At 42.0% G+C, this 24,213-nt stretch overlaps 1 protein-coding gene across 3 annotated transcripts in view; it reads left to right on the forward strand.

Annotated features, from left to right (window-relative positions):
- Positions 1–24,213, forward strand: part of ABTB3 (ankyrin repeat and BTB domain containing 3) — a 326,024-nt gene that overhangs the window by 290,808 nt on the left and 11,003 nt on the right. For 2 of the 3 annotated variants that reach the window (XM_061638952.1, XM_061638954.1), the window contains exons 10-14: positions 3,202–3,240; positions 3,608–3,828; positions 5,928–6,106; positions 17,308–17,413; positions 19,602–19,704. In XM_061638952.1, coding sequence (XP_061494936.1) covers positions 3,202–3,240; positions 3,608–3,828; positions 5,928–6,106; positions 17,308–17,413; positions 19,602–19,704 — 648 coding nt within the window. The remainder of the gene's footprint in view (positions 1–3,201; positions 3,241–3,607; positions 3,829–5,927; positions 6,107–17,307; positions 17,414–19,601; positions 19,705–24,213) is intronic. The other variant, XM_061638953.1, reaches the window with a different exon arrangement.

Below are 24,213 nucleotides of genomic sequence, written 5' to 3' on the forward strand. Positions count from 1 at the left end.
TCCCATTTACTGTCTGGGGAAATGTCCAAACTGTAGCACTTGTGGCCCAGAAGCATCTGGCTGGCCACTGTTGAAAAAAAGAACAAAGCACTTTTGGTCTAATCCAGGAGGGGCCTTCTTATGTTCTAAGTGAAGTGTCTGTGAAAGGCAGCATGCCTGTTCACTTTTTAAATCTTCTGGAAATGGGAGTAAAAGCACTGACTGCAATGCCATGATCCACTGAAGCACCTTAACCAGATGTCCTCCTTAGGTTCTCCATGCAACAGCTTTTAGTGTGGCTTTTTAGAGGGCATTTTAATAGAAACCTGGGCTCCTTCCATGGGGTTGGGGGTACGCTGGAAGGCAAAGACACAGCTGGTTGTGGAGTCCTGGCCACTGCAGAAGAGAAACATCTCAGTCGTGCTTCTAGTCCACAGTTGAACAGTTCAGCAAATAGTGTGAAGCTTTGGGAGACGATTATGAGAAGCAAAACTAAGTTCAGGAAGCAGTCTCAAGAGCTGTTCAGTCTGAAGGACTGGTGGGGACCCTAAGCAAACACAGAACTACTGAACTGTGAAGTCTGGAGAAAGCAAGGTAGAGGAATAAAGAACCATAAGAGTTCTGCTCTCATGGAAATAGATTAAAGAGGCTGGAGGTGGTGGTTTAAGAACAGAAGGGCTCAGTCATGAGAAAGTAAAGTGTCTTTAAGGTGGAAGAGAGGAGAAGGGCAAGCATGACTGACACACTTATTTATTTATTTATTGTGTTTATATACCGCCCCATAGCCAAAACTCTCTGGGTGGTTAACAGTAACTAAAAACATTAAAACAAGTATACAAATTTAAAACACATCTTTTAAAAACAATTTAAAACATAATTTAAAAATTTAAATCAATTTAAAAACACATGCTAAAATGCCTGGGAGAAGAGAAAAGTCTTGACCTGGCGCCGAAAAGATAACAGTGTTGGCACCAGGCACACCTTGTCAGGAAATCATTCCATAATTTGCGGGCCACCACTGAGAAGGCTCTCTCCCTTGTTGCCAGACTCCCAGCTTCCCTCGGAGTAGACACCCAGAGGAGGGCCTTGAATGTTGAGCATAGTGTACGGGTGGGTTCGTGTCGGGAGAGGCGTTCCATCAGGTATTGTGGTCCCAAGCCATGTACGGCTTTATAGGTTAAAACCAGCACCTTGAATCGAGCTTGGATACATACAGGTAGCCAATGCAAGTGGGCCAGAATCGGTTTTATATGTTCGGACCATCTGGCCATTGCATTTTGCACAAGCTGCAGTTTCCGAACTGTCTTCAAAGGCAGCCCCATGTAGAGTGCATTGCAGTAATCTGTCTATATGTGAGGTAGAGAGGTTGAGGTTGAGGGCTGGCTCACCCAGGCACGTACATAACTTGGTTTAGTTGGTTTCTCAGTTCTTAATGACTGGTACCTCTGAATGTCTGAACTAGTTCAAACTAGTTCCACTGGAAACAATTACATCTTAGGTGACATGCAAGATCTGTCTGCAGTGTTACATCAGCAATGACCTGCTCATGCAGCTAAAGGTGCAATCTTAGGGTAGAAACACACTTACTGTTCATCAGGTTCCAGTGCATCTCCACCTCTCTTTTCTTAAAATGGGGGCACACAAACCCCGCCCCTTTTTACTGTAAAACCTGGTGGGAGCAGCTCAAGTGTGTGTTTTTTTTAAAATTCGTTTCAGACAGATTTCACAACTTATTGGCAGATCAGCCTGTTCCCCCTCCGGGTGTGGCCAATGAAAATGCTTTGCTGTAAGCAACTGGTGTGCTCACAGCCCTAGCCCCACTTACCTGGGAATAAGCCCCATCAAATTCAGTATGGCTTACTTCTGAATAGACATGGTTAGGATTGCGCTGAGTCCTCATTTGGTGTTGCAGTGACCAGCAGGCACATGGGGACTCTTTCCTAGAGGGGAAGGGCTGGGAATGCAAGGCTGGGAATCCAAGGAGTTAAGGTGCCAAAAAGACAATTGAAAGGCAATATCTCCCAGCAGCCAATAGTACAAACCCCTGATCAAGGTCTCTTTGCTACCCATCCACCTTTGCCCCACTGTTCCCTGAAACCTTATTTGCTACCTACATTGGTCTGCTCCCACGTCCTCATTTCTTTCTTGAGCTTTGTTAATTCAGTAGTTGAACTGACACCCCTCTAAAGAGGGAGCTTAACTGTTGAAGCTCACACATCAGTTTTGTGCATCTGGGAAGATAACGCATAAACCCTGTATGTGCCTGGGAGATCATAAGATTGCTGAGTACAGGGACGGGGAACCTGTGGCTATCCAGATGTTGTTGAAAGACCACCTCCCATCAGCCCAGCCAGCATGGCCAGAAGTCATGACAGGAGCTGGAATCTGACTACATCAGTAAGGACACAGGTTCCTTATCCCTAACTTAGTACATGGTCACTTTGGGACCCACACACAGCATCTATTGTGGCTGAGTACGGAGTAAACTTGAGATGCTCAAGAATCCAAATTATGTACCCAACTTTGCCCTAAATTCTATAGAGAGATGTACACGAAAATATCACCACCATCACCGGTTGTACTATGGAGTAAGAATTTGCTGAAGCCTCATATTATATAAGGGTGAAGACAAATGTAACATTTGGAGAGCTGCAGGGCTAGTTTGTAAGCAACCTCACAGCGCAAATGTACCTTCCTGGGTCCAGAGCTGAGCTCTAAATTTATGAATTCTTCAGGTTTGCAATTAGAGCTGATTGGCCAGAACTAGTACTTTCAGTGTTACCAAGGTGCCTCTCCCAAGCAACTGTTTATTTTAATATTTCCATTTTTAAAAAATTAAGTGAAGGGTGGATGTATAAACAAATACGTGTACATATGGTGCTTTTAAAAGGATGGTGGATGCAGGCTCCAGAATTCAACTTGATGGAATATCCATCCGTTGGGCAAATTGCAAAGCCAGGAGGAAGCCAGGTCCGTACAGTGGGTTAAAAAACCATTCCAGCATCTCTTTAAGTATTACATCTATCTTCACCCTGAGAGCTCTAGATTGTGTGCTATCGTCTGGGGATATTGAGGATGTCTCCCCCTTTATTACACTGCACAGCATAACACACCCATCATCTTGACTAACGGGAAATATCTTTCCTCCCTCTATAAGTACACACATACGTGCACTCATTAGCCCATTTGTTGTAGATACATTGCTTATTCTGTCCCCCACAGGACTGAACACGTGCAGCTAGCAAGATGTAAGCGTATAAGGTAGGTGGGAGGTAAGGGAGATGATGCACCCTGGGTTTGACTGACTGTTTCTAACATCATTTGGGAGTGACTCCATTGAACATGAATGGCATCACACAGGTTTAAGCCTGTTGATGAACTGAATATAGAAGTCTGTGTTTTGGATGCTGGACTTGCAGCTGCAAGACCAAATCAGTTACACTGCACAAAGAAAAGAAAAAGAAATACATTGCTTGAGAGCTGGTTTGCTAGAGGATCTAGTTAGATGAACTAACTAGATTTAGCGTTAGCTAGATGACTAGTTTGCATTGGCTTCAATGTTAAGAGTTCCAACCCAATGGCCTTTTTCCCTTCCCCCCACTCTCTCTTTTTGCCCTGTGATTGACAGGAACGTGTTTCGTAAGCTGCTGGCTCAACCAGAGAAGGAGAAGAGTGATATCCTGTCCCTGGAGGAGATACTGGCTGAGGGAACTGACTTGGCAGACAGTGCTCCAGCTCCTTTATGCGCCAGCCGCAACAGCAAAGCCAGACTTAAAGCTCTGAAAGAGGCTATGTATCACAGTGCCGAACACGGATATGTGGACGTAACCATTGACATAAGGAGCATAGGTCAGTTTTGATTTCCACTGTGCTTTATCTCCCATGAGAAATAGAAATATGGTTTGATGGGCAAGGCCTTTTTCAGCTGTGCCGACCGTTTTTTATTTGTTCCTGAGTTTTTGGCCAAGGCAGAAATCAGGTGACTTCCAAATGTGCCTGGGAATTCAGGAGAGAATTTGAATATTGGAAAGAATCTAAATGCGTGGCTAGATTTTTAACTTCTTCTTGGAGTTCTTATGGATTCTAGAGTAATTTGGAAGGGTTCCGTTTGATATTGCATGCTAGAATCCTTTTTTTTGCATGCCAGATCCTCACAAACAGCAATCTTCTGGTCTAGACAATTTTCCACTGCAAAGACCAGAGAAGTCTTTTCAACTTTAGGAATGAAATTGACTAGATCAAGAACTGGACAAAAAGAGAGAGATGAAACAGCTATATCAAACACCAAAGAGAAACAAAAACAGATGTAAAGAAAGAAGACTGATTTATTTCCATGTCAAAGGCAATGCTTTTTCAAGAGAGGCTCGAACACATCTTCAATTAATAAAGACATAAATAAAAAAATGTTATCTTACAATATCAGTAGTTGTGTGTCCATCAGATTATACGTCAGGGGTCTAAGACACCCCACCCGAGACCCTGGAAAACCAAACCCTGGAGAACTGAATGAACTTAAAACTGGGGGGAAAAATAGAAACTGAGATATACCAAAATTGATTGTCCCATACCTAATCCAAACTAGGCGTTTAGGGTAGAATCTCCATGCCTCATTCTTTCACATTTTATGGGTGATCCACATAATACCATTATCTATATGTAATACCCCTGTGGTTTTTCAGTGTTCCTTTTCTTTTTCTTACTGCAAAAAGTCTGACTTTTTTTAGAAGGACAGAAAGGTAGCATGATCTCCACAACTGTAGATTCCCTTAGGAGTGCTATTCTTCCATCTTTTTAGAAGACATCATTTTGATGTGGGCAGTGATACATTGAGCCAGTGAATCTGTCACAGCTGGACACACATTCACTTTAAGCTTTGTGATGGCACCATTTTGTAACCTTACTAATTTTTAAAACGATCTCCTGGTTAAAATTAAAAGTGCTTTTTAGCAATTTTTAAAAAATTAAATATTAGCAAAATGCTGCTTAAATGGGAGTGTTATGATGCTATAACACAATGGTGTTAACTTTTTTAAAAATAAAGGGAAAAATATGTCTAATCACTCCCACTTAAGTAATGCTTTTTTACAAATTAGACACTTCTCATCTACACATCCAATCTAAAACAAACATGAAACAATTTGAGTTTTTGACATGTTATGGGTTGTAAAGGGCAATCACATTTAAATAAATAAGTACGTGGTTTTTTAAGAATTGCTTGGACTTGTTTTGCAAATGACCACTAGGGGGAATTGGACATTCCCCACCCACAGTAGCTGCACCATTTGGTGTGGATGAAACATAGCAAGATGAACGTATAGGGGTAAAGGGTAATATTCCTGATAGCATGGAAAGTTGGTTGCAGATCTGCTTGCAGCTTGCTTACAGCAGAAAAACCATGATTTATTGGCGCTAGGAGTCACCCATTTGTAAGCAGCTAAGACCTTAAAATATACAGGATTTATAGCTCATTGAGAGATGATGTCTAGTGTCAGTTCCAGTGTGTGTGTTTTCAGGAGGGGGTTGTGCAATATGTTCTTTGTGTGTCCACCTCCTCCTCAACCCCACTGTTGTCACTGCCGATTCACTTGCCTCTCCCTCTCAGTCCAGTTGGCACCATCTCCCCAAAAGAGAGATGGGCATGGCATGATGGTGTTTCTCCACCTTCTCTTTTCCTTTTTTACTGGTTGCTTGCAGAGGCCAAATGAGCAGGTAGCTACACCAACAGGGCCAGGAGGCTCCAGGGATTGGAGTGGGCCCCAAGTTGGGGTGTGTGCTTTGACAGGTGTCCAGTGAAACTGACTGCTGACATTGGCCCTGATGGTGACCCTTAGAGAGGAAAGAGTATATGTAGAATGGAATTCAAGATATGGTCCATCATAAGATCTCCATGTCATTCATCTAACCCTGGATATTTGAGATATATGCAAATCTTCTTTTATTGTAAACAGGTGTCCCATGGACTCTCCATACATGGTTAGAGTCTTTGCGAACTGCCTTTCAGCAGCACAGAAGACCACTCATCCAGTGCTTGCTGAAAGAATTTAAATCTATTCAAGAGGAAGAATACACTGAAGAACTCATCACACAAGGGTTGCCATTGATGTTTGAGATCTTGAGGGCAAGCAAGGTAGGTGAAACTGTGGCATTGTTATACACAGTTAAAAGTTATTATTGTTATTATCTATTTTTATGCTGCATTTCTGTTCATAAAACTCTCAGAGTGGCTTACATAACAAAATGCCCAGATAAAATTATTAAACTATAACAAATTAATCAGATTACAACACTAAAATCATCACAGTTTGATTGCAGAGCAGTCTTTACAATAGCAGATGATCAAATATTAAAAGCATGTTGAAATAAAAGTTTTCAGCACAAGCCTAAGACAGTATATGAAAATCACCCTATTAAGATTGCATCCAGATTTATGAAATATACATGTGGTGGGTTGGTTCACATGCAACACTCCATCTTCCCTTTCTCTTCTCCCTTAATGTAGTTTATTTCCAGTAGTTACTTCCTGGTTTGTGGCAAACTAGTTTGTGTGGTTGGCCTCCAAACCAGGATTTTGAACCAACTTCAAACTGGTTTGGAATACCAGCTTGCAGGACAAATGCAAACCATGGTTTGCCGGTTTGAATGTAATAGCAAGCTGGTTTGCTGCAGACAAAGTGTGCTTCCCCACTAGGTGTTTAGTATGGAATTGCTATGCTTCATTTACTCACCTCTCAGTAGGACATCCGCATGACTCTGTCACCCATTGTCAACCTGTACTTTCCCCATGGTTCTTTCATCTTTTTTCCTTTTGCAGTTGGGAAAAAAAGTCCAACTTTTTTTAATTTTTTAGAAAAATGGAAGAGCAACTCAAGCTCCACAGGAGTAGATGCCCCTAGTGCTAGTCTTTCATTTTTTAAAAGGTGAAGATTTTCGTGCATCCAATGGAGTCTCCATACGTGGTTAGACCTACGTACAAGTGAATTATCACATCTCAACACATAGTCACTATAAATTTTGTGGTGGACACCCTTTTATTACCCCATTCATTTTTTTTTATCTTCTGATAGTACTAAACCACTTTTCTGGCTGTAATTTGTTTTTAGAAATTAAAAAAAAACTAAAATACCATATAAATAAAAGAGTTCCTACTGTTGTAACAGTATAATGCTAATTTTATTTTTTTGCCTTTTTAGAAAAACCTTAACCACGTTTGTTGGTTGATTGGTTACCATTAGTTATATCCCACCTTTTAGGATATAAATCCTTCAGAGTGGTTTATCAGCAACATGAAACTACATTGTAAAAAACCTCTAAATAATATAAACACATAAAAAGCCATCAGGATCCTTGGCCCTGCAGTGGGGAGGTGATAGTCCAGCTGGAGCAGGCCCTGATGCCTTCTTTGTCTTCCAGTCAGGGCCGGATTATCCATTAGGCTTAGCAGGCTGAAGCCTAGGGGCCTGGCCCTGGAGCTCTTGAGGGCCGTGATCCGCGGAAGCAGGACAGGAGCCATGGATCGCGGGAAAAGAGCTTCTGAACCGCCCGCCATCACCCTGCTTCACTTACCTTTTTCTCCGCTGTTTTTTCTGGTTTGCCATCAGTCAAGATGGCGGCCAAGGTTTCCCTAAGGGGCTGAAGCCTCTGCCGCCATCTTGGTTGATGGCACGCATGCGTGCTACACGTGCTCATTGCTGCCATCAACCAAGATGGCGGCAGAGGCTTCAGCCCCTTAGGGAAACCTGGGCCACCATCTTGATTGATGACAAACCTGTGCGCGCAGTGCACGCAGCCGCAAAAAAAGCGGAAAGGTAGGTGAAGGGGGGGAATGGGACGGGACGGCGGGCAGCTCAGAATCAGCCTAGGGGCCCTCCTCAGCTTAATCCGGCCCTGGTCTTCCTCTCTCTCTCTCTCCTGGAATCCTTTCCCCATAGGAAAATGTGTGGTGGAACGGACTTGAGGTTTTTAAAAACTATGGTGACTAGAAATGGGTTTTCCATTTTGAAAAAAATAGCATTAAAGTGTTTCACTGCTAAAACACTAATGTTTTGTGGTATTTTGCTAATATTCTTTTTAAAAAATTATAGCTTGAAAAACATTTTAGTGCTTGTTAAAAGATTGATTAAAACACAAACAGGGTGATAAAAGTGCTGTCCACTGCAAACGTATGCTCAACTTTAAATGACCACATCATTCACTTGGACCTTTTCCATCCACAACAGCTATGCCACACCCACTGGTGTCAGCAGAACATAACAGGAGGGTGAATATACCGCAAAGCTGCAGTTCATTGTAATTCTGCATGTAGCTTTCAGCAGAAGAGCAATGATCGTTAGCACTAGGAGCCACCTGTCTGTAGGCAGCCCAATAAATAAATAGTAGTTTTTCTGGAGGGAGGGCATGTGGTTCAGTGGTAGAGCACCTGTTTTGCATGCAACAGATCCAAGGTTAATTCACCAGCATCTCCAGGAAGGATTGGAAGAGAGCCCTGCCAGAAACCGTGGGGAGCCACTGCCAGCTAGTGTCCACAATACTGAGCTAGATGGATCTATAGTCTGGCTCATTAATTAAGCGGAGGACACAAGAAAAGGAACAGGTGAACACAGTTATCAGTCTCATAGAGTCAGGCCATGACTTGGCTTCGTAATAAGAACTGAGCCACTGTATGACATTTACTCAGTTTCCAAAATGCAAGTGCATAGCTTTTAAAAAGAGAGCTGATTATCTCCATCCGCTGCAAGGCTGTTCAGTGAGCCAGGGAGATGACAAAAGCCAATCCCTTGCAGGACAAGTGAGTTTTGCAGGTCAGGCAATAAAATGCAAGCAAGAGAGGCTGATTAACAAAGGAGCTGAGTGGACAGCTTAATCCAGATGACTGTTTAGAATGGCACAAGGAAGGGATCTTATACATTGTTTTGTTTTAATGTATTTTAAGGTCTGTTTTTATGATGTTTTAAAGTGGTTTTAGCGCTTCTGTTTGCCACCCTGGGCTCCTGCCGTGAGGAAGGGCAGGATAGAAATGAAATAATAAATAAATAAAATAATTTCCTCAGATTGTATAAATGTGTGTGTCACTTTTCAAATCCAAGGAATTCCTTTTCTCGTAGTTGTGTTCCACTCTTTAACGTTTTTGAGATGAGATGGTTTTATGGTAACACTCATCAGACGTTTACTGGGAATTTTTTCGAGGCCTGTTTGGAATTCTGTGCCAGAGGCTTTGAGATAGGTGTATGTCTGCACCTTTTGAATCTCTTCTTTAAACAAATACCAGACAGTTTCTTTTGGAAATGCAATAATATGGCAAGGGTATATGAGTCTTGTTAGAGATGTGAAATCCCCCCCCCCCCGGAATGCAGGTGGAGATTTAACACAAATTTTATATACTACTTTAAGAACATTGAATTCACTATGTATAAACTAGCTGGCACATCAAAAAGGGAGGTAAGAAAAGGGCTTCATTGTGCTTTGTGCGTGTGAGAGGGAATACATTGTGCCAGGGAAAGGGGGAAGTACCATTTTATTCTGGGCTTTTGCATTTCTCGTTGCCAAATCACATGAAGGCATATGTTTAAAATGTCAGGGAATGGAATAGAGGGAAATTAATCCCTTACTTCTGCTTAGAGTGTTAATTCCTTCTGTGCATTGTTTATCCTTCCTCATTTCTGACACAGTAAAAATGGTCATATAGCTTAATGATATGTGGTGGAGTCTGCTTCACTTTTGCACACATTACAATCAGTACAGTAATGTGAACTTACTAATATAATAGTGCAGCCTTTCCCAACCGGTGTGCCTCCAGATGTTGTTGGACCACAACTCCCATCAGCCTCAGCCAGCATTGCCAATGGTCAGGAAAGATGGGAATTGTGGTCCAACAACATCTGGAGACACACCAGTTGGGAAAGGCTGTAATAGTGTATTCAGGGAACAGACATATCCAGTGAGCTACATGAAATACTAGTGTTGTAAAATACTTCAAACACATTCCTAAATAGTTTTTTTTAAGGCATTATAGTTAAATTCCTTGCCAGTAGAGTAACTGAAAGTACGTGATTCCTTTCATAGCAGTACTTTGGTACAGTTCATATATGGTCATTTAGAATAGAAGGGCTTGGTGGTATTTTTTTAAATAAATTGTAGGATTTGAGACTTGGAAGGGACTTTGGAGAGTATCTAATCCAATTCCTCACAAATCAAGGCAACTGGAAACTTCAGGTGGGGAGAGTGCTGTTGCACTCAGGTCCTCCTTGCGGGCTTCCCATAGACATCTGGTTGAGCACTGTGAGAACAGGATGCTGGACCAGATGGGCCTTTGGCCTGATCGAGCAGGGCTCTTCTCATGTTCTTATACCCTTATATGCTGTCCAGATATTTGTCTTATGCTACATAGTACTGAAGCATACATTATCAAGAGAAAAGGTTTTTAATAAGGGCCATTTTCGCTCTTTTGGACAAAGTGCCTAACGCGGCTTTGCCAGTACTTGAGGAAAGGAGCAAACTTTGCCTGCTGCCTGGACTTTTCATATCACCCTTGGGATGATTTTTCCCGAGGCAGATTTCTTCTGTGTGCTGATGACTGTTGTGACATGCAGCATTACCTGTCATCACTTTCAGTACTTCTGTGTCTAAATAGTTCAGAGTAACCAGGATCCGAAACCTCCGTAAATGTGCATCTCGCATTCTCCATATGAGAAGTGAATATCAGGTACACCAGTGTGGCATGCTAATATAGCATGCAATTAACCAGCGTCACATAAAATTGTGTGCAGCAGCATGGATTGATCTGGAAACTAACCTTGGATTACTTGCACTTAAATCCTTAGTCATAATATCTCCCAAGGGATATTTCAGCAGTGGATTCACAAAGACCCCTGCTCCTTTTCATAACAAGGAAATAATTGCTGTGTTGGAACAAGAAGGCACAGATTCTAGGACTTGTATGCCCTCTTCTGGTCTGATTCCCATAGATCACAGATGCTGTTCCTGGATCTGAGCTTTTGATACACAGGTTAAAAAATCCTTTCAAAACAGAGTCTTGGCTTTGCTACCAATTACTACTGAAGGACAATTTGTGGATCACTTCTGATGAATTGTGCTCCATTGTGGAAGACCCTCAGCTCAGTTCCAACTAGCATAAAAAAACTATTTTGTCAAACCTTTCATTGCCTCTAGCTGGTACCTCCAACCTCTTGGGGTTCCCTAGCTCACAACTGTTGGCTAATATTAATGATATATGTGCACCTTAATCATGTACAAGCAGTCTTCCAAAGCAACATTTAATCAGTTTTCATGCAACTCATACACAAATTGTACTAGAGTACCTAGAGAAAGCTCTCTGCAAAGATAACGAGAGAGAATCAGGACAGGCTTCCACCTCAGAACTAAAGAATCACAGGGTGAAGAAAGATGATGTCACACCGTATGTATTTTAAGATCAGATGAGGGTCTTGATGTCACAGTAACCTCATGAGTCAGCTTCCCACACCTCCCACTTTGTTTTATACATATATAGATTGATTTATTAGTGAGAAATAGGAGAAAAATATTTTTGGGTGGGATTTAATGACATTGTGGCAAATTCAGGTTACACAATTATAGTTGATCGGGAGGTCTTGCACAACAAACCTGCTACCCCAAAAGATCAGACTTTTTGCAGTAAAGTAAATGATAGGGAAATGCACTAGGAAGTGTGGGATAACACTTAAACAATGTCATCTAACCTCCCCACAAACAAATCAGAATGCTCATTAAATAGCCAACATTGTCTAATCTCCCTGCAAACAAGTCAGGATGAATTCTCAATAAAGAGGTTGTCTGGAAACAATCTCATCAACAGGATATTGCTGAAGTGTTGAATGAGTTACCACTGCATAAGGAAAAGATTGACATCTGAAGAGCCTTATATTGGGGAAATGATGATGGTGATGGTGATGTTTCCATGTTAATTGGTATAGTTGCAGGAATTAGTTGGAAAAACAAACTGATATTTTATGTAATACAGAAAATATAGTTGTCCTTTGATTCAAATCAAAATCTGGAGTGTTTTATGTTTAGGACAAGACATTCCTTAGCTTTGGGTCACATTTATTTGTTAGCATTACCAACTATTTGATAAAACATTTTCCCACATCAGATTTCAATGAATACGCTTGCTTTATCTATTAATTTTTAAGTAAGAAGTAAAGACATGAAGTAAAAGTAAGACCCATGGCAGCCTACATTGGCTCATAAGAACCATGTGAACAACTGGGCCTGGGAGGTGGTTCTTTCTTCCAGGACAGCCATTTGAATGAGCTGTATGGCTTGGTTCTTGCCTCAGACTCTTGTCTGTGGCTTCCAACCCTTGCAGTGGAAATACCACATTTGTGTGTCAGGACTGCACATGGCCCAGGTTCCACCTTTCTATTCACCACTTGGAATGGCATCCAATCTAGCAAAACAGAAGAGTTTTGTTCATCTATCTTTTGTTTGCTGCTGCTTCTGCCAGCTTGCTTTAGACGCTGCAGGCTTCAATAAAACCCACCTAGCATGCAAAACCCACCAAGACCTGCAGGTGTGCTCTTCTTGAGATGACTTATCTCTTCCTCCTTCCAAGTCCTGGGTGAGGGAATCCAAGGTTCTTTGCCTCTTGGAGCGTCCTTGCTTTGTTTTTCATTGAACCATCATGTCTGAGTCTGGCTCCTGGAGTCTCTTTTTTTGCCTCTCCACATGAAACTTCACAACGAGGCATAAATAAGCCACCATATATTCTCTTTTTGTATACTTCTCTGACTGTAAGGAATGCACAGCCTCCTTCGATGCAGAGACTCCTCTGCCCTTCCTTTCTTCCTGTAATGTATTAAAACGTTTGGCTGCCTCTCTCTCTTGGCAGAAAAGGAGGGAAAGTGTCACAAAGTGTTTTTTTTTACTTTGCCGAAGAAAAAGATTGCAAATGAATACATTAGGAGAAATAAATTAAAATTTAGTTTACCTCAGAGGCTCTCCTTCCCCTCCAGTTACATAACCTTTTGCTTTGGCTGTTGCCCAAGCCTTAGATGTAGCTCAGCATTGCTCAAACTGAAGCAAGGCTATAGACAAGCCTGGATGAGAGGAGCAAAGTCAAGCTCCTCAACCCACCTGACCTCACAGCACTCAGTTTCTTTAACCAGTGGTAGCCAATGTGGTGCCCTCCAGATGTTGCTGGGTGACAATTCCCATCATGCCTCATCTATTTGCCATACTGGCTAGGGCTAATGGGAGTTGGTCCAACAACATCTGGAGGGCACCTTGTTGGCGACCCCTGCTTTATGCAGTTCTCTCTCAGCTTACCTCCAATACTGGATGTGAGCCAGGCCAGAAGAAAACTGCTTAAAGCAGCCACCTGCAGCCTGGTGTCCTCTAGGTGTTTTGGGACTACAACTCCCATCAGGACCAGCCAACAGGGTGACTGCCTGATGTGAGGTGTAGTCCAAAACATCTGGAGGGCATCAGGTTGGGGGAAAGTATGCTTAAAGTAGTGGGGTGCAGCAAGGTAAGGTAGGAGAGAAGGTTTCACTTTCCATCCCTGCTTTACATCTGAATGGGACAGAGACATGGGTGCTGCCCCATCACATATAGTCTGGCCTCTTAGCTGAGTTCTTGTAAGTCAATTGCCCCATCTGGCTGGCAGGAAGTATGCTGGATTTGAAGGGGCAATGGGCGTGAGAGGCAGGCTCCCTGAATACCTCTACTATTTTCTGGAATGTGGCTAAGCGGTATGTTCTTCTGGAAATCTTGGAACCTGTTTTAATTTATAAGGAGGTGGTATATCCAAATGTATCCAGATGTTTCTAGTTTATGTGTGCAGAAGAACAATTGAAGGTATTTCACAGCACTTTGTGAAACACTGATGCAGCTGCTGTCAGCTATGCCCAGCTCAGGTATTTTCCATGCACAGAGCCATGCAGCAGGATGGTGCTGTTGGCCCTGCTCCCTGGATGTCTGTTTGTTGACTTGGACATCAGCATAGGGAAAGCTTCCACATGAGCAGCTGCTCATTTGTCATTCATCCAGCTGTCCTCACTAATGTGTGGCCATACGGAGGGTTGGTTGATGCCATGAAGAATGCTGGGAGCACAGACAGGAGCAAAGTCCTGCTTTTCCATTCTCCATGTGTAGTTTCTCGTCCTGGTCTGGTATTGGTGCATATGGGGCAAGGCAGGTAAGAGCTGCAGAACCACAGAAAGCTCCAAGTGAGCAACTTGCTTTGACAAAGGTCAAAAGCAAACTGAGCTTTTTAAAGCTTCTGCCCATAGACCACCTCACCCAGGCTCCTCCCCTTTGTGGAGAATTTAGTTTCTTAAAGGGCCAATCCTCCGGCCTGAAGACAGGCATGCCTGCATTCCATAGTCCCCTGCCTGGTGCACTCCCTGTGCCACTGGACCAGTGATGTCTTGCGGGAGACATTTGGTTCCTCAAGCTTAGGAGAAGGCACTTGTGAAGGTCCAGGTTCTGGCTATACAGGTCATGGTGCTCCTGTCTGTCAGCCTCAGGCTCAGTGGCCTAATATCCAGCAGCAGGCTCAGAGTCCTGAGTCTGGTCTGGCTCCTTAGCTGAGACTCTACAGCTTGCAACTCTGTGTCTTGATTGCTGCTGGACTCTGGAGTTATGATGCCTCTACAGATGGAGAATGGCTGAATAGGGCTACATTTAGCATACCGTTCATATTTATGCAGGGTACAAAACCACATCGCTTTACTGCATGGAGCTTTCAGCATCCATCATGATAAAGTACGGAATATCCCTTCTTCATATGCTACCTCTCTGTCAAATAAGGTTTAATGGGATGCCCTGTCCAAAAATTCCAAAACGTCATTGATGCATAAACATGTTTCAGTTATAGTTGCTGAGTGGGCATACCATTTAACCACGCTGGCCATAAACGAACACACTGCACGCCACCATTTTTTTCAACCGTTTTTTCTATCACATACAATTTCAGCAGTACTTTGTGCTACACAGATATGGTGTGAACTACTAGCTGATTCTGCTCATTGAGATTCTAAATTATCTTCATTATTTAGTATCACATTATTAATTGTGCTCTTCTTTCACACACATGCAACTTTCTTAGGGCTGATCTGTAGTTTCAGGAAAATACTGTAATGTGGTGGAATCCTTCTAAGGCTATTTTAGGTAGGCTGCAGGTGGGGGATAGTTTTTAACGTTTTCGCATGTTAAACCACAGGCTCTTGGCATGCAGAACACTAGCATGTTAGAAAGAGAGCTGGATTGGAACTATTCTCCCTAATAGATTAGTTTTTCGCAAGTAGGACAATTTTACGTTGGCGAGTGTTTAAAAAATACAGTCTGTGAAGTGGAACAATACAGGAGGGACTCTGCAATGTGATTTTCTGACCCTTACTTCTCCATTGTAAGAGTTGTATATTTTTCTGTCCTTCGTGTACGCTGGCCTGACCTCATCAACAAGTCTCATTCACAATTTGCATTTTTGTTCTAAACTTGATGGTTTGTATAAAATCATTGATTTGTATGTTGCCTAGAGTTAGTATCTTGTGAGGCAACTAATAAATATAAATTATAAATAAGCATGCAATTCATTTAGCACTTTTGTGGTCTTCTTACCTGATTTCCTAATCATGAATTATGGTCATTCTACAATATTTTCTTTCATTACATACTGACAGAAGGCAGACACCTTTCTCATATTCCCCAGGCACACAGTCATTTCTTTTGATTTGCCTTTTTGCTGCCCAGTCTTGGCTCTGTTTCACTAGATTTCTTTCCATAGTGCTCTCTTAGCATTCCATTTGAAGATCACCATTTTATTTCAAAATGTCCTTAGCACATGGAGTCCAATTTAGTGATTTTCTGTAAGTGAAATTGAAGATCTTTCTGCCTATTCCTAACAATCCCTGTGCAGAATTTCTGTAAATAAGATGACCTTTTCTACTTTGTTGCCTGCCTCAAGATTCCACTGAAGGAAAACATTAAAAAAAAACAACCTGGATTTCTGGTGGCATTATATCAAGAGACAGTATGAATAAAAGTCTCCCCTTGGGTCTGTGTGATCAGTTCCCATTGATGTCAGAAAGGTATATATACTTCCTCTACAAAGGTACAATCTGGCCTTACAGGTTTTTCTTTTTAACACCTGCAGATTTTCTGGGCTCCTAAGGAGTCCATGGCTCCTTAGATGTATTTAATTGTTTTTATTTGTTTGTTTGTTTATTAAATAAAATTTTATTTATTTATTTATTTTATTTTATTGTTTTTCATAATGAGAAGCCATTGTTTCCGTATCGGATACCAAACCTGTCTTCAAGTGCTCACCTAGAGATGATGCAATGGCACATTTAGGAAACATTGTCATATGCTTTCCTGGACAGGTTGGATCTCTCTTCTTAAAAGCAGTGACAGGTTCTTTTTGGCATAGGAACATAGGAAGCTGCTTATACAAGGTCAGAGTATTACACCATTTAACCCAGAATTGCCTACACTGGCAATGGCTGTCTAGACACATGCAAAGACCTTTCATAGCACCTTCTACCTGATCCTTTTGACTGGAGACATCAGGGTTTAAGTCTGGGTCCTTCAGTTAGCAAAGTGTGTGCCCTACCACTAAACTATGATCCTGCCAAGGTAGGCATTCACAATTACTCTGGGAGGAAGAGTAGGATATAAATCAGTCAGTCAATCAATCAATCAATAAAATTACAGCCTTCAGGGAGCTAGTTTTGCATACTTTGGCTTCACATGCTGCAGTTTCAGTGCATAAGGACATAGGAAACTGCCTTATACTGAGTCAGACCATTAGTCCATCTGGTTCAGAATTGTTTACGCTGACTGGCAGTGGCTGTCCAGGGTTTCAGACAGGGGTCTCTCCCAGCCCTACTTGGAGATGCTGGAGATTGGACCTGGGACCTTTTGTATGCAAAGCAGATGCTCTTCTACTGAGCTATGCCCTACACATCAGAGAGTGCACATGCCCTTAGAATGTTTACAGGAAGTGTAGGAGAACTCAGATATCCCGCCAGTTTAACAAGAGTGCCACCCTGTTTTGTGACAGAGGTAGCAGCAATGCTGCACCTAGAATCAAGATATTCCCACAGTGCATCCACTGTTGTCCCAGTCAACTGGCTTCAATGGCAGCAGAATTATCTAGTAGTGTCCCAAAGCAGTCATTCAAAATGATGGTAGAGAAAGTTAGAATATCAGCAAAGATTTTCATGCTCACATTTTCAGGACTCCATGAGCGTATGCTTTTTGTTCAGATAACTCCTCTGAGTGGCTTTTCTAATCTACAAGTTATATTTGCATTTAGTGTTTATTTTGTTGTATTTTTGTTTGTTTTAGAATGAAGTGATTAGTCAACAACTGGCTGTCATTTTCACTCATTGCTATGGACCCTATCCTATTCCCAAGCTTATTGAAATCAAACGCAAGCAGACATCTCGTTTAGGTAAGTGTGTTGTGGGTTGTAGAACATGTGTGGGGCCATCTGCTAGTCCAGGCCTCTTTTGCAACACGCATTTGGTTCACTGGGGTTTGACCATTGGGAGAAACCAAGATACGTAACAAGGATGTAACATATTATAGGTATGCGTAACCATGATGGGCATTATATACAGTTGAAGTTCAGAGGGGACCATGGGAGCCTCCAATTAGATTCAGAGTTTATACCTCCAGTTGCCGTCCAAGCAAAATTCAACATTCTAGTCATTTTGCTTGGAGGGTGCCTACAGATATACAAAGTGTTAGTGGTGACAACTCTGAGAGCTCACAAGCTTTACTTTTGGCACACATTCTTCCTTCGCCCTTAGACCAGGCTTAGAGGAAACCTGCTCTTCCAATTTTCAGCAGAAGCCAGATTTGTGCATTGCTGAACGGCTGGCCGGACTCATGTCAATCACAAAGCCCCACCTTTTTCCTTGAAGTATTTTTTAAAGTATAAAAAACAGTGTGAGCAGGTCAACACGCAAGACACTTGAAAACAGAAACAGCAAACACTCTCAAAATTCAATCTGTAGAATGCATATGTATTACTTGATGAGCAAAGACTGGGGGTGGTGAGATACAGAGTTTACTCCCAAGAAATGCTGCCCATTCCCAATCCTTTTGTACTCAGCTATATACTTCCATAGGGGACTGCATCTGTTCATGATCATGCCTCCATATATGAAAAAGAGCTTCCTGATCGTGCCTCCATACATTAAATACAATTGGCGAGGCTGCACAGTTGTTGCAGCTTGGGGCTTTCCTTTGGAGGCCACCAAAGTGTGAGTCTTGACATCTTCCACAAAACTAAAATTTTGTCATCCAGATGTTACCATCCAGGTTTAGAATTTCACACCAAGATCCATGTTTTTAAATGTACAGTATTTGAAATGCAGATTGCTATTTTTAAAATTTTTATAAAATGTGGAGAGGGTAGATAGAAAGAAAATATCCCTAGAACTTGGGGTCATCTAATGCAATTGATTGGCAGTAGGTTCAGAAATGACAACACATAACTTTGTGGGGTTCACTGACACATGATGCTGTTTAAATTGGTTTTTAGCAGAGCAATCCTATATTCCCAACACTCCTTGATCAGGGCAATGCTGCCACTACACTGGAATTCTTAGTGTAAAAGCATTGTCCTCTAACCTGGGGATGTTTGAGAACTGTATTTTTTGTTACCACTTTATTGTGGATCTGAGACAGATCATGGGATGTATAAAGAGCAAAATCTGTAACTAGCAAGTCTAGTACTTTTCACTGACTGCTCTGTTACAATTAGTGAAGGGATTGGCCAAGAATGAGGTCATGTTTTGGATCTTTTTTTCAGTTACGGCACCGCTCTGTTGTCAAAGCAGAGGAAGTTAAAACAATTGTCCATGCTAATATGTGCTCAAATGGGCACAGTCTTATTTACCATGGAAAGTTACACTAGATTTAAGGATCCCTTTATAGTGCTATGGATGTTGAAAGAGAATAGTATAAAAAGGAAACTGGGCCCCCTTCAGACTGTCACCGTTTTGCCTGAGGGATACAGTTGCATACCAGCAAATTTAAGTTTGTACAATTAAAGTGGATTAAAGCACTCTAGCACTCTATTTTTTTTTAAAAAACTAGACTTTTTGTGGACAGGAAATTGGCAGGAAAATGCACTAGAAAGTGTGGGATAACAATTGATTGATGGAAAATCTTATAATCTCCATGCAAATAAATCAGAATGGATCTCAATAAACCACAGAGATTGTATAACCTCCATGCAAGCTTTGTGCAAACAAATCAAGATGAATGTTCAATAAGCAGGTGATCTGGAGGTGCCTCTGGTCTCTGGAAATAACCTTAGGTAAAAAAAACAATGGCTTTAGAAGAGGATGAGAATTTTTCTTCCACATTCATCTATTTTGCCAGAAGTACTGCATATGATAAACGTCTGTTACCTTTAAAAAGATCAAAATATATTTTAATGGTTCTGAATGTATAAATTCTGCTGGAATATCTGACAAATACACATCTCAAGGACTTCTTTAGAATAGCTTCAAAGGCATATGTCTCTCTTAAACTGCTGTCTTTTACCATCAGGATCAAACATACCAATGTTTTATCTTACTCCCAACCACAATTTCTTACCACTCATTTTCTTTTTGTGACTCCAGATCCCCATTTTCTTAACAATAAGGAAATGTCAGATGTTACATTCCTTGTAGAAGGAAGACCATTTTATGCGCACAGAGTATTACTATTCACTGCATCTCCAAGGTAAATATATGTATTTATAAATAAACCTGAGAAAACCTAATTTTAGTGTTGGGGAAAATACAAAGCAGGGAACTTTTATAGGTTACACAACAGGACTTTACAGTGAAAGCTGTATTTCAACTGTAGAGAATGTTTCATAAGCTGGATAAGTTCCCAGTGGATGGTATCTTATCCCAGATAAGCCTTATCCCAGTATGCGTTGGAGCTGGAATTGCTTTTTAAGATGTTTTTAACGTTGTCTTTTAAATGTATATTTAAGATGTTCTGTTTTAATATGTTTTTAAAGATGTTCGTTTTAATATGTTGTAAAGTCTTTTATTTTTAAGATGTTTTAAAGTACTTCTAGAGTTTTTGTTTCCTTCCCTGGGCTTCTTCTGGGAAGAAAGGCAGGAGATAAATTTCATAAGTAAATATCTTACAATAATAAAAAGAGGCAAGCTTTGGGGCTGTAAATACAGCCAGTAGATAAATGTGTTGGGAACCAGAATCAGGCTTCAAAGGGAGAAAAGGATGCAAATCAGCAAGATTATATACCTAGTCGATCACTGTACTCTGAAGGTGAGGGCCTCCTGCAGATACCATCTTATCAGGAGGTCCATTCCACACAGTACAGGAAGTGGACCTATAGTATTTTTATTTTATTTATTTATTTATTATTTGATTTATATCCTGCCCTTCCTCCAGCAGGCACCATTGTGGCACCTACCCTTTGGAATTCCCTTCCCTTAAATATTAAGCACCATCTCTGTTATCTTTTCTGTGATAAGACCTTCCTCTTGCAACAAGCCTTTTATCCTAGTCTGTGTCTGTGTTGGGATTACCTTTTTAGATGTTTTTAAAACTTTTTAAAAAGATGTTCTGTTTTAATATTTTTTTTAAAAAAAGGTTTGTTTTAATATGTTTTAAAGTCTTTTGTTTTAAAGATGCAGTTTTCAGTGTTTTTGTTTGCCGCTCTGGGCTCCTTCTGGGAAGAAGGATGGGATATAGATAGATAGATAGATAGATAGATAGATAGATAGATAGATAGATAGATAGATAGATAGGTAGGTAGGTAGGTAGGTAGGTAGGTAGGTAGGTAGGTAGGTAGGTAGGTAGGTAGGTAGGTAGGTAGGGGAAATGGGTTATTTAGCCAACTGAGCAGCCAAATGTTTTTCCTGCCATTTATCTAAATCAGGAATTAGCTGCTATATCATAAACAAGGTGGTTCCTGCATCTGCATCCATGTATCTGCATCCATCTTCCTTTTGTGTAACCTGTAGTCAGGGGTGGCCCAAGACATTTTGCTGCTTGATGTGAAGCACAAGATGGTGCCTCCTCCCCTTCCATGTAAAAAAGTCAACCAGACTGGCAACTGAATCATACTTGGACTCTGGCAATGCGACAGTGTCCTCCACTATGCCAAAGGGCAGCAGGCTAGCTTAGGGAGGGCAGGGCAGGCTACGTGGTGCACACAGCTCTGTCCACTTTCTTCCCTTCAGCATTTGCCCTCTGAGGTGGCTAACTTACTCTGCCTGATGGTAGAGCCAGCCCTGCCTCTAGTACAACGTACTTGTGCCCTGATGCCACAACATTGTGCAGGTCCATATCTTTGCCTAAAGCTGGCAGTATGTGTGTGTGTGCACGTGTGTGTGCGCAATGTCAGGATGCGGGTAAGATATACTAGACAATAGGGAGGGAGGGATCCTGGAAACACTGCTGTTGTTTTCAGTGCCAGCCACATGTATTATCAATTATCATCATCATCAACCCTTCAATTACAAATATTTCAAGGGCAGCTAAAAACCAAAACTAAAAACTAATAAGCCAATACAATTATAAAACAACATACCAAACCTAATTAAAATATATGGGGGGGTGGGGACAAAAAAAACACGTTTTAGATATTTTTTATTGTTTTAAACGTTTTAGATGTTTTTAATTGTTTTAAATACATGTTTATATTATTGTTAACTGTATTGTTTTATCACTGACATGTGTGCCACCCTGGGCTCCTTTGGGAGGAAGAGTGGAATACAAATGTAATAAATAAAATAAACAACACATGATAATTATTTATTTACAAGAGTAAAAGCAATAGATCCATTTGCCGCATAAAGTCAGTATCAACAGGGGTTAAAAGGCTGGGAGAATGAAATGATCTTTGCCTGGTGCAGAAAAGATGTAAGACTAGATGCCAGATGAAGTCTCTCTTGGAAGAATATTCCAAAAGTGAGAACCTGAAACTGAGAAGGTTCTCTCCCCAGCTGGCACCTGCCTGGCAGAGGCACCTAAAAAAAGGAACTCCAAAGATTATATTAGTTCGTATATTAGCAAACCAATGTGGGAGCAGATTATCTGTCACGTTCCAAGCCATTTATTTATTCATTTATTTATTTATTCGATTTATATCCCACCCTTCCTCCCAGTAAGAATCAATGGCGGCAAACGAAAGCACTAAAAACACTTTAAAACATCATAAAAACAGACTTTAAAATAGATTAAAACAAAACATCTGTAAAAACATTTTTTAAAAAGCTTTAAAAGCATCTTTAAAAAAAGGTTTAATACATATTAAAAAGCAGTTCCAACACAAATGCAGACTGGGATGAGGTCTCTACTTAAAAGGCTTGTTGAAAGAGGAAGGTCTTCAGTAGGCGCCAAAAAGATAACAGGTGGCGCCGGTCTAATATTTAAGGGGAGGGAATTCCACAGGGTAGGTGCCACTACACTAAAGGTCTGTTTCCTATGTTGTGTAGAACGGACCTCCTGATGAGTTGGTATCTGCAGGAGGCCCTCACCTGCAGAGCTCAGTGATCGACTAGGTATATAAGCGATAAGATGGTCTTTCAGGTATCCTGGTCCCAAGCTGTATAGAGCTTTGTACACCAAAACTAGAACCTTGAATTTGGCCCAATAGCTAATAGGTAGCCAGTTCAATTCTTTCAGCAGTGGGGTGACATGTTGGCAATACCCTGCCCCAGTGAGCAGTCTTGCCACTGCATTTTGCACCAGCTGCATCTTCCAAACCAACCTGACGGGCAGCCCCACATAGAGCGCATTACAGTAATCCAGTCTGGAGGTTACCAGTGCATGAACAACAGTGGTCAGGCTATCGCGGTCAAGAAACTGTTACAGCTGTCTTACCAGTCGAAGCTGGTAAAAGGCACTCACAGCCACTGAGGTCACCTGGGCCTCTAGCAACAAAGATGGATCCAGGAGCACTGCCAGACTATGGACCTGCTCGTTCAGAAGGAGTACAATCCCATCTAAAGCAGGCAACTGATCAGTTATCCAAACTCGGGAACTACCAACCCACAGCATCTCCATCTTGCTAGGATTCAGACTCAGTTTACTGGCCACCACCAACTCCAGGCAGCAGTCAAGGGCTTGCACGACCTCTCCCAATTCAGATGTTACAGAGAAATAGAGCTGGGTATTGTCAGTGTACTGCTGACACCTCACCTCAAATCTCCTGATGACCACTCCCAAGGGCTTCATATAGATGTTAAACTACATGGGGGACAAGATGGTACCCTGTGGCACAGCACAGCTGCCAGGGGGCCAAAAGACAGTCACCCAATGCTATTGTCACAAGCACTTTGTCCACATCATCAGGCTGCATCAACTGAAACTGTTGCCAAGAAGTTGCAGCAGACGTTGCACTGGACACCTCACTGGAAACTACAGGAGGTGTAGATGGGGCATCAAGATTGCTATGGAGACGAGCAACTTTACTCTCAAAGTGCCTTGCAAACAATTCACAGTGGGCCTCCGAAGGATGTAAAACTCCATTTCCTGGAGTTGATGTCAACAGACCCCTGACAATACGGAAAAGCTCCACTGGATGGCTACTTGAGGATGCGATGGTGGCAGAGAAGCGGGCCTTCTTCGCTGCCCTTGCTGCCACACAGTAGGCACTGTTATGATGTTTTACTTGTGCCCAATCAGCGTCACAGCATGTCTTTTACCACTTGCGCTCTAACCATCGTCCAGCCAGTTTCACTGCCCTTAGCTCACTGGTGTACCAAGGTGCAAACAGGGATCCACAATGCCGGGCTTTCAGGGGCAACCATGTCAACAGCTGACACTGTTCCACAGCATGACAAGGGCTTCAGCAGGGTCACCTGCTGTATCTACTGGGAACTCCCCCAGGGCATTCAGGAATCCTGTGGATTCCATTAGGCTCCTGGGGCAGACCATCTGTCCACCACCTCTGCAGGGGAGGATCGGAGCCATAAGTCTAAACTTCACCAGGAAGTGGTCTGACCATGACAATGGGGAGACATCCACCACCACCCATCTCCAGAACACCCCTTCCTCCATCTGGAGCAAAAACCAAGCAGAAGGTGTGCCCGGCCCTATACATCAGGTCAGTGACAACTTGAGACAGCCCCATGCTCGTCATGGAGACCATGAAGTCCTGAGCAGGAATACTAGAGGCAGCCTCAGCATGGACATTGAAATCACCCAGGTCTATCGTTTTGGACTCTTCTAATACCACAGCTGAGATGGCCTCTGCCAGCTCGGTCA

The sequence above is a fragment of the Rhineura floridana genome, chromosome 8 (genome assembly GCF_030035675.1).
Source record: "Rhineura floridana isolate rRhiFlo1 chromosome 8, rRhiFlo1.hap2, whole genome shotgun sequence".
NCBI classification, from domain to species: domain Eukaryota; kingdom Metazoa; phylum Chordata; class Lepidosauria; order Squamata; family Rhineuridae; genus Rhineura; species Rhineura floridana.